Raw genomic sequence first — 16,138 nt, forward strand, 5'->3', positions numbered from 1 at the left:
CACAGACAGAATTTTAAGGATTTTATTCACTTACTTTCTTTCTTCAGTACTGCTTCTTGGTGTGAGGTGGGATTAGAAGCCCCTTAAGACAGTATATTAAAAAGCAGAGACATTACTTTGCCAACAAAGTTTCATCTAGTCAAGGCTATGGTTTTTCCAGTAGTCATGTATGGATGTGAGAGTTGGACTAGAAAGAAAGCTGAGCGCCAAAGAATTGTTGCTTTTGAACTGTGATGTTGGAGAACTCTTGAGAGTCCCTTAGACTGCAAGGAGATCCAATCAGTCCATCCTAAAGGAGATCGGTCCTGGGTGTTCATTGGAAGAACTGATGTTGAAGCTGAAATGCCAATACTTTGGCCACCTGATGTGAAGAGCTGACTCATTTGAAAAGACCCTGATGCTGGGAAAGATTGAGAGCAGGAGGAGAAGGGGGTGACAGCAGATGAGATTGGTTGGATGGCATCACCGATTCAGTTGACATGAGTTTGGGTAAACTCCAGGACTTGGTGATGGATAGGGAGGCCTGGCATGCTGCAGTTCATGGGGCCGCAAAGAGTTGGACACGACTGAGCGAGTGAACTGAACTGAGTACGGTCATATAACTATATATATATATATATTTTTTTTCCTTCCTGTAATCTTCATACTTCTTACCTAAGGTTTTATGCCATCCTTTCGTTTATTGTTGTTAGTAAATTTGCACTCCCTCTTTGCCTTGCCATTTCTCTTTCTCTGAGTGGGAAAATTCTTCGGTGGGAAAATTCAGAGTCTATTATATAATAAAGTTCAGATACAACTGCAGTGATTAACAGTAGGCATAATGTAGGGATCACTATTGATCTCCTGTATTGTTCATTTTCATGACTTTCTGTAATTATTTAAAAATCTCCTTTGATAGTTTTTAATAGACCACATAGAGAGTTTTACATAACAGGTGGCTAAATAAATGAGTTGACAGTAAGATAACTTATATTTTTGCACTGAATGACAGAAAAATTCAGTAGAAAACCATTGCCTTATGATAGAGTACAGACAACATTAGTCTCACTGGAAGGCTTGTCTCAGCTTGAGTAGGTAGGAAATAGGTCTTTGTTGAGCTCCTGTGGTAGGACATTTTCTGTATCTTTAGCTTCTGTCATGACCAAGCATCTGTGTAGGCAGAGTTCTAAGATGGCTCCCAGTGTGCATGCCCTGTATATTCCTTCCCCTTGAATGTCAGTGGGCCTGATCTAATCAGGTGAGCCCTTTTCAAAGTGGGTCTAAAGATGAAAGAGGTTGAGACCTGCAGCCAGTGTTCTCCTGGTATACTTGAAGGTGGCAACCTCTGTGAGTTCTACAGCTACTGGGAAATGAATTCTACCAACAACCACATGTGTTTGAAAGAGTACTCTGAGCTGCATATGACACCTCAGCCCCAGCCAACATCTTGACTTCAGCCTGATGAAACCATGAGTAGACAACCCAGTTGAACTGTGTCCAGACTTTTGACCTACAGAACTGTGAGAACTCCTGCAGAATTGGTGTTAAGTGACTGAATTGTGGTAATTAATTATGTAGCAACAATATATGAATATTTTAAAAGTAATTTTAAGTGATTTGCTTTAATTGTCTGATTCTCTCCCTAAAGGGAAACTCTTGTATCTTGTTTTAGAATTTACTTTTTCAAAGAAGAAAAAGCTTTTGTTATGGTTTCCAAATTTTGTTGAATTTTGTCGCTTTTTTGTCCCTGCTTGTCTGCTCACTTTTTTTCTTCAATGCAAAGGTCAGAATGGGGAATTCAGATTGTTTACTGGTTTTAACTATAATTACAGCTTGGACACACTGATGAGAATGGTTTAAAAGTATAGCAGAACCCCATTTTAAAGATAGTTTTATCCCAGTTGATCATGGTATATGATCCTTTTAATGTATTGTTGGATCCGGTTTGCTAGTATATGTATTTTTTTAATGTTTATTTATTTTTGGCTGTGCTGAGTTTTCTTTGCCGTGCCTGTGCCCTTCCTTGCTTCACGGACTTTCTCTAGTTGTGGTGAGTGGGGGCTACTCTCTAGCTGTGGTGCACGGGCTTCCCATTGCAGTGCCTTCTCTTATGCACTGTGGGCTCTAGGGCTGTCTGGCTCAGTAGTTCTGGCACATGGGCTTAGTTGCCCCAAAACATGTGGGATCTTGGGGCTTCCCTGGTGGCTCAGTGGTAACTGCCTGCCAATGCAAGAGATGCAGATTCAATCTCTGGGTCAGTAAGACCTCTGAAGAAGGAAATGGCACACCACTCCAGTATTCTTGCCTGGGAAATCCCATGGACAGAGAAGCCTGGCAGGCTGTAGTCCATTGGGTTGCAAAAGAGTCAGATACAACTTAGTGGCTAAACAACTGCAACAACATGTGGGATCTTAGTTCCTGGACCAGGGATTGAACCTGTTTGGCAGGTGGATTCTTAACCACCAGGAAGTACCCAGTTTGCTAGTATTTTGTTGAGGAATTTTGTCTCTGTGTTTGTAAGTGATATTGGCCTGTAATTTTCTTTTTCTGTGATATCTTTGTCTGGTTTTGGTATCAGGGTGATGAAATAGATAACTTAGAAGGCCCTACCATATAGCATAGGGAACTCTACTCAATACTCTGTAATGACCCATACGGGAAACGAATGTAAAAAAGAGTGGCTAAAAATGAATGGATCGATGCACACACACAGATAAAACATACTACAAAGCTATAGTCATTAAGATATTATGATACTGGCACAAAAACAGAAATATAGACCAATGGAACAAGATAGAGAGCCCAGAAATAAACCCATGTACCCATGGATACCTTCTTTTTGACAAAGTAGGCAAGAATATATAGTGGGGCAAAGATAGCCTCTTCAATAAGTGGTGCTGGGAAAAATGAACAGCTACATGTAAAAGAATGAAGTTAGAACACTTCCTAACACCATACAAAAAGATAAACTCAAAATGGATTAAAGACCTAAATGTAAGGCCAGAAATTATAAAATTCGTAGAGGAAAACATAGGCAGAACACTTGATGACGTGAATCAAAGCAAGATCCTCTCTGACCCACCTCCTAGAGTAATGGAAATAAATGCAAAAATAAACAAGTGGGACCTAATTAAACTTAAAAGCTTTTGCAAAGGAAACTATAAACAAAGTGAAAAGACAACCTTCAGAGTGGGAGAAAGTAATAGCAAATGAAACAACTGACAAAAGATTAATTTCCAAAATATACAAATAACTCATACAAGTCAATACCAGAAAAACAAACAACCCAATCAAAAAGTGGGAAAAAGACCTAAACAGACATTTCTCCAAAGAAGACATACAGATGGCTAACAAACACATGAAAAGATGCTCAACATCACTCATTATTAGAGAAATGCAAATCAAAACTACAATAAGATATCACTTCACACAGGTCAGAATGGCCATCATCATAAAGTCTACAAATAATAAATGCTGGAGAAGGTGTGGAGAAAAGGAAACCCTCTTGCACTGTTGGTAGGAATGTAAAGAAACAGAACATTTCCAGAGCATATCCTCTCCCCTCAAGGCAGTGACACTTCTGGCTCCTGTCACCATAGATTTGTTTTGACTATTTTTGAACCTTGTGTTCTCTTTTGGTTTTGGCTTCTTTAGCTCAGTTATGTTTGTGAGAATCATCCATGTTGATAGAGTAGTTGGTTCATTCTCGTTGTTTTATAGAATTCACTGTGTAAATGTACCACAATTTATGTACCCCTTCTACTGTTGTAGAACTGTACTTATTTTATTCATGTAGAATGGGTTGGTTTTATTTGGGTTTATTACCATTACTACTGCTTTGAACATTCTTATATGTGTATTTTGATGCAAGTTCAGTGTATACTCAGAAGAATTGCTGGGTCATAGAGAAAGAAATATATATATATACATATATATATATATTTGTTTCAGCTTTAGAAGATATTAAGAAATGGTTTCCCAAGGTAACTACATCTATTTACACTCCCACCAGCAATGCATGGCAATTAGAGTTGTTCTATATCTTCACAAAACACTTGGCATCATAATTTATTATTCTTATTGTCATCATCATCATTATTTTTAATTTTAACTATTCTGATACATGCTGGTGTATCTCAATGTGCTTTTACTTTGCATTTCCCTCATGACTCATAATGTTTAACACCTTTCCATATGTTTATTGAAGGTCAGTAATTTTCAAACTTCTGGAGAAGGGAATGGCAATCCACTCCAGTATTCTTGCCTGGAAAATTCCATGGACAGAGGAGCCTGGCAGGCTATAGTTCATGGAGTTGCAAAAGAGTCGGACATGACTGAGCAACTAACACACAATTTTCAAACTTCGGGACATGCTTCATTATTGAGTCTTGAAATCAATTTAGTATATTAAGACCAGATATAAAAAATCTGAAGTTGAATAGCATACAGTAGAAGAGAGTGATTTGCAAGTTGTAATGGTAAGTATGGTATAGTAAAACTTTTGTTTGAATTTCATATATATGAATATATGCATCTGTATCTATATACCTTCATAGATGTACATACATGTGCATGCATCAGTTTTTAATTTGCATAAATAAATATTGGGTTGGCCCAAAAGTTCTTTCATGTTTTTTCATAAATCTTAAGAAAAAAATTCAAATGAACTTTTTGGCCAACTCAGTATATATATTTGTACTGAGTGATGGTGGAAAATGTATTTCTTATTGTAAAAAATATTTATTTTTAATTCATGTCAGAAAGATTTCACAAAACTTTGCTGTGTATTATACATTTTAAAAAATCTACAACTTTATTAAGACATAAAAACCATGCTTATCTTATTTTCATTTAGCACAATTCTGAAAGATAGAACTAATGGCTGAGATACTGGAAATGTGATTCATGATGATTTTGTTAGACCACACTGGAAGCACACCATTAAGATGAGATATATAAAATAAAACTAAAGCCCTTCATACTATAAGTGTAAAGTCTTTGTGACTGAATGAGGGGCAATGACTCTAAAAGTACACGGGATAAAGAACTAGAATCATCGGTCCCAAATACAGTGCCCAGAGTCTCCAGACCTTGAAAGGGAGTCTTTGGGTGGTGGCCTGGGAGTCTGTGTTTCAACAGGTTCTTGGTGATTCTGATAATCTGATAATTTGGGGAACCACTGATGTAGGCTGGAGATTGCCGTGAATTTCACCTACTGTAAGGAAGGAGGTCTCACAGAAGAGGTCTTCTAAATGTGCAGACCTTTTTAAAGCCCAACATTCCAAAAAAACCAGTGTATTTCAGAGTAATTCTACCCAGTTTCCTTACCCCATAAATGATTATTCTATATTAACAAAACTCAGGAGAAGCCATTTAATTAAAGAGCCATTATCTATAATTTCTATACAGTTAGAATGGAAGACAGGCAGCAGAGTTAATTTGCATTCTAATTCCTCTCCATGTATATAACAATTCTCTAATCCTCTTTTTCTCCAAACCCCATTTTAACGGAATCCCTAATGTGAATTGCATACATTTCTCAATTATATAATACTTTGGTGCCTTTGTCTTTGAGATTTACTGTACTTTCACATTTGTATGCATTTAAAAATAAAATTCTGAAGGCTTTATAAGCACCCCGCTTTCTAATTAACAGTGAGCATAAAATGTTAGTTTGACAAATGTTAGCCACACATATAAGGTAATATTTAGAATCAATCTAGGCTGCTCCCCCCACCAATGGTTAAGATTTGTATTATACAAGATTGTGGAGGATCAGTTTATAATTTGGACAAACACTTTCCTGAATACCAGTATTACTTTATATAGTAATTATAGGATTTTAAATGCCAGTAAGTTCTGTGTTCTTTTTGTGAACTTATGAATGTAATAAAACACTTTTGAAAAGCTAGTCAAATAAAACTATCTAAGATTTAATTGTCACACTTTTAAACCAGATCATCTCTGTTGCCAAAATCACTTATGTGAGTTAGGAATCACAGAATCCTCTTGAATCTTTTATTTTGATCGTAGAGTTAAAATAACTTTTTAAAAATTATATAAAGTTACAACTTAAGCATAAAAAACAAAGAGAAAATATTTCAAAATCTCCAAAACTCAGTTAAAATTCTTGTTGCTATCTTGGTAGATATATTTCTAGACATCTCAGTATATATACATGCACACACACTTATGCAAACACCTAGTTTTATATAAACAGATTAATACAACATATGATAGTCTATTACTTGTCTTTTAGGACTAGTCATCATTTTCTATCCACTTCTGGTTGGGTTTTTTTATATCAATAAATAGATATGTACCTCATAATTTTTAATGGTAACATGATATATATACATACACATTTTGTGTGTCTGTACCTACACATACACAAATATCTATTGATATTTAGATTGCATCTTTTTTCTCCTCTCTTTCTTATATGTTTAGTTAATATCCTTGCACAGTAATCATTTTGCATCTGTACAATTATATTTGTAAGACAGATTCCTAGAAGTCTTGATTTCTGAGCTAAAAGACAAATGCTGATGTATATTAATTACCAAACTGCCCTCCCAAACTTTTATCTCATTTGAAACTCCCGCTGGCAAAAAGATAGTGCACTTGTTTTTTACATTTTCCCAATATTGGGTTTTGTCTTTCTTAAAAATTGACAAATGATTCTAAATCTAACATTATTTTAAAATTTGTATATCTTTAATTATTAATGAAGTTATACATATTTCCGAGTGCTTATAGAATATTCTTATTTCTTTTTGTTTTATTGCTTCACTGTTTTTATCAAGATGGTTGTATTTTTCTTACTGACCTGTAGGAGATCTGTGAATATTGATATATTGTTCTTTGAACCGCAAGTTTGTCGTGTGACTTTTAATTCTGTGCATAGTGATTTTTGAATTAAATAAAATGTTTCTTATTTATTTGTTTTTTGTGTAAAATTTTTGTCAAAAATTTATCAATAGTTTCAAGCTTTTATATCATTTTATAACATCAAGCTTTTGTATCCAAAGGTTAATAATGACCTTTGGCAGGATTGCAGAAATATATGTATTTCCTCATAGCAGTCTTAGGGTTTAATTTTTTTACATGATAATCTTTAATCCATCTGGGATTTATTTTTGAATAAGAAGAAAGATAATTCAGATTTGTTTTTTACCTCAATTGCTAGCCATTTGTCAGACTTCATGAATATCTAATCTTATACTCTGATTTAAAATTACTGACTTTCTGATATTAAATTCTCTTATACTTTTGAATATACTTCTGGGATCTATCTTGTTCTATCTCTCTATTTATTTCTGAATAGTTATTATTGAGTTTTTATATCTGTGGATTTATGCTATTTTTTATAAATATCCCTTCATTTTTCATTGTCTACTTTTGTATATTTACTTGATGAACTTGAATCATTTGGTCAAGCTAACAAAAGAATTGCTAGGATTTTCAACTAGACTTATATGATATTTTTACATTAATTGAAGGGGAAGTAGCACTTTTATAGTACTGGATTTTTTTATAATTTTTTTTTTCTCATGGATTCAGGCATTCCCTTAGGTCTCTCAGTAGCATTTCATGTTTTCTTTTGTATAGGCCCTGATCATTTAAAAAGATTTTTATAGATATTTTAATTTTTTGATTGTTGTGAATGAAATTATTTTCTTCCATGATGTTTCCTGATTGTTAATCCTTTTTTAGAAAGCTATTGACTTTTGTTTATTTATTTTATTTCCAGACACTTTAATGAGCACTCATATTTTTTCCTAATCATCTTTTGGTTGATTTTAGCTTTCAGAAGTCTTCGATGGTACCCAGGAGTAAATAAGAAAATATAATTCCCTTATTGTAGAACATTACTTGAGGTGATTATAGAATAGAGCCTAAAATAGGCAAGTTTATGGAATATAATTTGTATATCCAGGAAGGACTGAGTCCTCATCACTGAAATGTAATATAAGTCAGACTAAATATATTAGAATGAATAAGTAAGCTGTTATTATGAGATTATTTAATATTCTAAGATGTCCTTTGATACTCAATTAATTAACCTCTCAGGATTAATCTTTGTGGATTCGATATTACTTAACGTGAGTAAGAGAGAAGCTAGATTTAATTAAGCCTTAAGATATAAGTTCCTTTTTAAGTAATGAAAATGTGAAGGATGGAAGGGAAAACTGAACCGACATCCTCAAGAATTAGAGTTCACCAGGTTGTGAGTTCCAGGCTTGCTAATTTTCTATATGACCCCACAAATACAGTATAATTTCTCATCTTGTCATGAGTAATTCTCCTTTCTCCTTCCAACACTTAATGCTCGAACTACCCACCATCCCAACCCCCCAGTAAGATGGTCTGACAGTGCCATCTGGTGGCCGCCTAAGAAACTATATGAACTAATCTCTCTCATTGGACCTGCAACCTGTGTTGATGCAATATCCTGGAAGCCAGATCCAGGCTTGGGAAAAAGCATTTTATGCCTGTGGCTACAGTCAAAGGGAGATGATCAAACTCCAAGTCCTAGCAAAGGCTGCCTAAGGAAGCTTGGAAAGAGCCCAGGCTCCATCCACAGGAGTTGGTAGAGGGCAAGAACTAGGTCCAAAAAGAGAGGTCTGCAAAGGAGTTTTAACAGGAAAAACTTGGAGGAGCCCCTGAACCAAAGTAAAGACAGAGTTTTTTGTTTTTGTTTTTTTTTTTTTAGTGGAACCTCTGCATTCAGCCATAGGGCACAGACGAGCTTGATTGTAAGCTTCCCGTCAGTTCTAACATCTTTATTCAGGGGTTTCCTTATGTACCTTTTTTGTTTTTTAATTTTTTTTCCCCATAGCTTAAAACTCAGATAATTGCAGACATTTCCACATAAGGCCAAAGCTACTTCTCACTAACCTTCTCTTGATCTTTCTCCTCTTCCTCCTACACTTCCTCCTTTCCTCCTCCTTTCTCTTTTCCCTCCCTTTTCAGCTCTTACTCTTGAGTTCTCAGGAAAACCCCCTTCCTTCTCATCCTTCATTCTATCTGGGAGCCAAAACATAATCTTAGTTACAGCTGAAAACCCTAGAGATTGTGCTCATGGGCCACCTTTATTGTGGACAAAGGAAGGCAGAAGTGAGGATGAAAAACTGGTACCGCTGACACCTGCATGCTTAGGAGGAGGGGTCAGGGGTCACTTTAACATAACCACGAGCTCAGTCGTCTTGTTCACCCCTGCGTGATTTCCCTGTGTGCCTGCATTCAAGGTTTGTGTCTCTTTCATTAGTTTCATATTTCCAACATTTAAAACAGCACCTGGCATATAGAAGGAACTCTGTTGATATTTGTTAAAGGAATGAATGAATATTGTCACTGAATAAGCAAATGTGGCTGCTGCTTCTTTTTTTTTTTTTTTACTGTAGCTCAATTTTGCCTTACTGTAAGTGTTGCATTGATGCTAATTGTCATTATGAAAGTGACTTTTGTGAGATAATTCAAGCATAACATGTGAGGGTATTTCTAGCACAAAAATGATTATTTTTTAAACTCCAACCCGTCAAGTGACAGACTTTCAGCAAATAACATGTTGGTAAGTTCATCATTCTCTGTACCTTTCCTTTTGATGTTTCAAGACAATGTTATATATATATATATAATATATATATATAAATGAAAAAACCAACAAAATGGCCAGGTTTTACCTGTCTTGGCTTCTCAAGTGCTCTTTGAATCCCTTCTCAAATAGAAGCTAAGACCATTAAATATAGAGAAGAAAACAGATTTGGAAAACTTAAAACTACCAAGCATTTGGCAGAACATCTTGCTGACTATGTTTTCCCTGTTTGCTGAGTCTCTCTTGCATTATAAATCCTTGGTAACAGACACAGAGAAGTATTTATTCTCTGTATAGAACTAAGCACAGAGGAAATGTTGGGTTTGCCTAATATTTTTCAGAATTATGCTTTTCCTTGTGATCTTCCTTAGAACTGGAAAGATGAGGCAGGCTGTTTTTATTTTCTAATGATTGCTCCTAGGACATTACTCTTGCGTGAGAATTTTCTGGGGGTAAAAAAAAAATGATCACTTGCTACTTTCCATTCCAAAACCCTAGGATTTCCTAAATATCTCACAGATCTCTGTGATCTTAGAGAAGTCCTTTCATTTCAGTGCAAAGGGGAAGTGAAAATGAATTCAGAGCTGGCCTGAATTCAGACAGTGGAGATCAGTGGGTGAATAATATCCGAGTGTGGTAGACCTTGGCTAGCCTGTGAGGGTGTATCACAACATCCCACATGCTTGACATTTTGTTCCTGACTGATTTCAGTGGCAGCAGTCATGGGGCGAAGGCGGATGTTGAGTCTTTGGTTCCTTGACCACACAGACTGTGAGGGGCTGCAAGGTATGAAAAGAGCATGGCCCAGCGTTACAGGCAGAGGGCTCAGGCTGAGTGCTGGCAGTGCCTTTGGCTGGCTGTGTGACCTGGAATAAAATACGCAGCCTCTCAGAGCCTTAGTTTACCTTTCGGTGAAATGGGACGACGGATGCCTGCCTGGAAGGGACTGTAAGGAAGGGAGCTACTAGGTTCACAGCCTAGCCCCTCGCTAGTGGTACTCCCCAGTTGATCAGCTGTGATCACGGCAGTCATGTGTTCTCTTCCCACTTCTCTCCCAGGTACCTTGGTATCACGAGGCCGCTGACATACCCTGTGAGGCAGAACGGGAAGTGCATGGCCAAGATGATCCTCTCCGTCTGGCTTCTGTCTGCCTCCATCACTTTACCGCCGCTCTTCGGCTGGGCTCAGAATGTCAATGATGGCAAGGTGTGCTTGATCAGCCAGGACTTTGGCTACACGATTTACTCCACCGCAGTGGCATTTTATATCCCCATGTCTGTCATGCTTTTCATGTACTACCAGATTTACAAAGCCGCCAGGAAGAGCGCCGCCAAACACAAGTTCCCTGGCTTCCCGCGGCCAGAGGAGCCCGACAGTGTCATCTCCCTCAATGGCATGGTGAAGCTCCAGAAGGAGGTAGAGGAGTGTGCAAACCTTTCGAGACTCCTCAAACACGAAAGGAAAAACATCTCCATCTTTAAGAGGGAGCAGAAAGCAGCCACCACCCTGGGCATCATCGTCGGGGCCTTCACCGTGTGCTGGCTGCCATTTTTCCTCCTCTCGACCGCCAGGCCCTTCATCTGCGGCATCGCCTGCAGCTGCATCCCACTGTGGGTGGAGAGGACATGTCTGTGGCTGGGCTATGCAAACTCTCTCATTAACCCCTTTATATATGCCTTCTTCAACCGGGACCTGCGGACCACCTACCGCAGCTTGCTCCAATGCCAGTACCGGAATATCAACCGGAAACTCTCGGCTGCAGGCATGCACGAGGCCCTGAAGCTCGCCGAGAGGCCTGAGAGACCTGAGCTTGTGCTGTAAGGTCATTTATCACTGTTTTCCTTCTATCCCCCCAACCCTTTCATGGAACTCCTTTCTGAAGCACATGGCAGAAAGCTTCCAGAACCAGTAGCAAGCTTATTTTCTCCCAAGTGTATCAGATTTGAGTCCAGGATACTGTACTCTAGTCTTCCACCCCATAGAGTTCCAAAAGCCAAAAATAGGTATTCAGTTGGATTGGAAGAAGAGACTGATTTGCTGATGAATCGCAATTGATGCCATGGCTGACAAGGAAGGTGATGTTTTTTCTCCTTTCTTTGAAAATAACATTCAGCTTAGGTCCTTATAGCTCTAATACTTGTAACATTATCATTTTAGTTGCTATTACTCTTATATCTAGTAAAGATAAAAGAAGTAGTCTGAGGCAGTGGGGAGTGGTTAGTGTGGGGAAATGCCAGGGTGGAGCAAAGTCTTGATAGATACAGAGTTTTCAGAAAGTGCTACCCAGCTTTAGGAGTTGGGAACTGATAGAGAGTTGCTGAGTTTGTCTAGGAAGCAATTAGTGACTTTTCAAGAAGCAGTTACAGTAGGACGTTGGAATCTGAAAAAGGACCACAAAGAGCCCAATGGTGATAAGGAAATATAATACACATGTGGATTAATTTGGTATTGTGAAGAAGGAAGGAGACAACATAGCAAAGTCAGTCAGGTCCAATGAAGATTTTGTTTTAAATTTGAGGTAGAGGAGACATTTTCATATTTGAAAACTGAGGGGAAATAAACTAGATTGAGGAAATAGAAGGTGCTGGTTAGAGAACAGATCGGTGTTGAATGTGAGACAAAAGGTGTCCCTCTTCACTGAACCTTGTTCTTTGGAATTGGCCAGAGAACCTTGGACCACTGTAGCTGAGAAGGACCTTCCCAGTTATCGTGTCCAGTCCCTTCCTTTGACAGAAGACATAACTGGGTCATGGCGAGTGAGCTATCATGCAGTGATTAGCGGTACCTCTGGGTCTAGATCCCACATCATGTGAATCTTACCTCCAGATGCTCTCCATATACTAGACTGCTTTTATGTGTAATCAGGGTGGCCAAGGAGACCTCTGTGCTCTCAGCTATCTCAGGGGAATAGGGTCCCAAAGTGCCCTCATGGGTTATGGTAGACTCCGGGGCTCCCAACTAGGATACACCCCAAACGACTCTGAAAACCTCAAGGAACTCAGCTTGTTCTCTAACTCATCACCAGGATGAAGGAGGCAGAAACATCTCCCTAATATGGATAAGGGAAACCAGAGATCATCATTTCCTGTCCTAGGAACTCAAAGTTGTAAGACTACAGATATGCTAATTCTTGAGCTGTGAAATAGCTTCACAGGTATTTATTTTTACTTCTATTCTATACCCTGTTTTGTACATAAGAACTTGTTCATAATAAAAAATTAGATTTTTTTTTTTGAAAGAATACAAGGACTTCCCTGGTGGTCCAGTGGTTAAGACTCTGAACTTCTGTTAGAGGGGACACAGGTTTGATTCCTGGTTGGGGAAATTCCCCATGTTGCATCAAAAAATAAATAAAATAAAATTTCATTATAAAAGAATACAGTCTTTTGGTTTCAGAATATATGCAATGAGCGACCTACAATGAGTGACCTATATTACCAAGGATCTTTCCAGGTTTATAAGATTCTTATTGAATCAGCCACTAGTGTTTATCCACTAGGACCAGGTTCTAAATTCCTTCAGGGAAAGAGCCATGTCTTAGCCAAATTTCTGTTTGTAGAATCTAGTACAGTGCCTGACACATAATAGATAATCAAAGTAATAATTTCTAACAATTATTGAATACCTACCAGATGCTATCATGGTGTTTATCATTCTACCTGTAAACTAGTTGCTTCTGGCACCCCCAGTTTTCAGAAGAATAACAGGCTTGGGACATAAAGTAACGACCTAAGATTACATAGTCCCGAGTGGTAGATATGGTATGAATCAGCCCAATGCATGTGCTTTTAACTATTGTGTAACACTACTTGTGTAACACTGAAGTCAGATGACTTCAGTCTATAGTAGCAGTGAGCTTGTGGATGTTTTGAGCTGGGGATTTTAACCATCGGTTCACTAAGAAGATGTTTAGAAAAACCCATTAATAGGAGTAAGTTAAGTTTATTAGACTTACTGCAGTTTAAGAGGACACCTCCTTGACAGAGTCTTGGTCACTTCTCTGATGAGGAAATAAACAAAGGTTATTGATAGAGTTTTGGAGCTTGGGCTGGGTAGTGTTAGGGCAGAGAAGTGAGGACTGGGCAGAGTTTATGATGTAATAGCTTCGGATGGGTGGGTACAGCTGAGTGAGGACCTTTAAGCCAGTTTTAATGAGCAAAATGTCAGTCTTGAGGGGTAAGCTAGTTCAGTTGGTGTGCAGTCTTATCTTTTAGAAGCAACTATTTCCTGTAACAAGTACTGGGTTCTTTTGCCTGGCTCCAGAGTTGTGCAGCACAGGAGCAGGAAAGCATGTTGGTTTCAGTTCCCAGGAGTAACATGCTGAAAGATGTGTTTCAAGAAAGTTTCTCCGGTAGCAGTGAGAAGGGCAGATAAAATAAAAAGACTGATGGCAGGAGGTCCAGTTAAGCAGCCAGTGTAGAAACTAGGAAAGAACCATTGAGATGCTGAACTAGAAAACACCACTGTGTTAGTTTTCCTTCTACACAAAGAACTCGGGGATAATTTTATTGATTACTTTAGCTAATAATTCACACATAATTCAGATAATTCAAAAAATGCTAATTTTTCAAACATCACACAAACAGGTTTTCCAGTTTAAAATAATAGTTACCCACATTTATTAATGATTCTCTCTCAGATGTTCTTCTAAGCGCTCCATGTGAATTATGTCATTTAATTCTTAAAACCTAATGAGAGGTTGGTTTCCTTTATCTTCATTCTGTTGGGGAGGTCAAATAATTTTTCAGAGTCTTACTTGGGGAGCTGAATTTGAGCGCAGGACATCTGCGTTCAAATGTATTTTTAACTTCCATGCTGCTATGACTTTTATAAAAGTATTTAAATCAGCTAACATAGCATCAAAAGATATTTGCCTCTGCATCTTTAGCTAGTGTGGAGTCTTAGGTATTAGTTTTCCTGTTAATCTAAGACAAGGATCAGCAAACTTTCACTGTGAAGAGCCAGATGGTGAATATTTTAAGTTTTTCTAGCCATATGGTCTCCACTGAAAATACTTATTTCTGTCTTTGTAGTGAGCAACAAGTTCTAGACACAAGTAACCAAATGAACATGGTGGTATACAAATAAAACTTTATTTACGAAAACAGGTGGCAATCTGGATTTGGCCTACAAGTCACAGTTTGCTCTCCCCTGGTCTCAGAAAATGAATGTGTCCTCATTTCATCTCTTTCTGTTTAGATTTTTAATTATTGATTTTATTTAGAATTATAAAATGTTAAAATCATTTGGGATGATGGACCTAAGTATTCATTAACTCCAGGAAATTTATAATTAGTTGAAATAGCTGCTATTTTAAAAATTCTATGGCAAGCAGTTTTCTTTTCAATTCCAATGTGGGAGGACTCATTTTTAAATTCTTGTTTATAACTGTGCCAGGCATTGAGGAGGATACAGAAAACATACGATGTCTCTCTTGCCACAGTGCATGTATTTCTATCACACAGACTAGATGTAAACACACACACAAGCTCATGTACTCTTTTTGTATTGAGAACACAAGGAAAGTTGGAGAAAAGAAAAGCTATAGGATTCAAAGGAGAGGAAAATGACTCAGTGATTTCCTTACCTCTGACCAGGGAATACTTCCTAAAGGATATGGGCTCAAATATGACTATCAGGGTCAAAGCATTTATGACTACAGGAGACTAGAGATGGCATTCCTCATGAAGGGGACATTTCCTATAGAGGTGTCTGTCGATGTGAGACTTCATGCAAGGGACAGGCTGACTGAAGCTAAGCATTGTTGTAGGGAAGATTTAGAGATCATAATGGAAAGATCAAATAAATTATGAAGGATCTTCCATTCCAGTCCCAGAAATTTTAGGGATTTTTTAGTGTAGGCAAATGGTTCTCAACCAGGGTTAATTTGCACTCCAGGGACATTTGAAAATGTCTGAAGATGTTTTTGGTTACCTCAGCTAGGGAAGGGGAAGACCTCCTAGCATCTGGTGGGTAGAGACTGAGGATGCTGCTAAACATCTTGTCTTACTTAGGCAGCCCCCACAGCAAAGAATTACCCAGGCCAAAATGTCCATAATGCTAAGGTTGAGAAATCCTCCTGTGGGCAGAAGGAAGCCATTGACGAAATCTCTGCAAGTAAGGAAAATGGAGTCACCAAAACCATGAGACTGATTGGGTGGTATCATGTGGAATGAATTAGAAGATAGAGGCTGGAATTAAGGCATCTCTTCATTGGCTTGTTTTCTCCAGAAACATTTGAAAGCCTGTTGTGTACAATGCATGGCACAAGGCATGGCACTGATAGAAGGACAGATAAGTGACAGTCCTTGCCTCTAGAAGCTCACAGATCCAGTAGGCTGGGGTGGCTGTAGACATGGTGGTAGTGGTGGCTGGTAAATGACTAGTAACCAGAACTCCCCCTATGGTCCACACTCTGCACAGCTGCATTCAAGTAAACACCAGCTGGATAACCCAAATCAATCCTAACTCTACTCGAGTCTCTGAAATAATGATCTGGCATCCAGTCCATAGCTCACAGCAAATCTTACAAGCCTTTGTTCCCCCTCCCTGTCTTTCTAG

General features: G+C 38.1%; 1 protein-coding gene across 7 annotated transcripts in view; it reads left to right on the top strand.

The window, feature by feature from the left end:
- HTR7 (5-hydroxytryptamine receptor 7) overlaps positions 1–16,138 on the top strand; it is a 202,589-nt gene that overhangs the window by 74,859 nt on the left and 111,592 nt on the right. For 2 of the 7 annotated variants that reach the window (XR_014072802.1, XR_014072800.1), the window contains exons 2-3: positions 10,636–11,394; positions 12,603–12,731. Coding sequence is in view for 3 of the 7 variants with exons in the window: in XM_081555494.1 (XP_081411620.1) it covers positions 10,636–11,394; positions 12,603–12,630 (787 nt within the window). In the remaining 4 variants the exon portion in view is untranslated. Of the gene's footprint in view, positions 1–10,635; positions 11,400–12,602; positions 12,952–16,138 lie in introns of those variants that run through there. The other 5 variants (XR_014072805.1, XM_081555480.1, XR_014072803.1 and 2 more) reach the window with 4 other exon arrangements.

This window comes from Giraffa tippelskirchi, chromosome 2 (assembly GCF_054371585.1).
Source record: "Giraffa tippelskirchi isolate mGirTip1 chromosome 2, T2T-mGirTip1v1.2.pri, whole genome shotgun sequence".
NCBI lineage: Eukaryota > Metazoa > Chordata > Mammalia > Artiodactyla > Giraffidae > Giraffa > Giraffa tippelskirchi.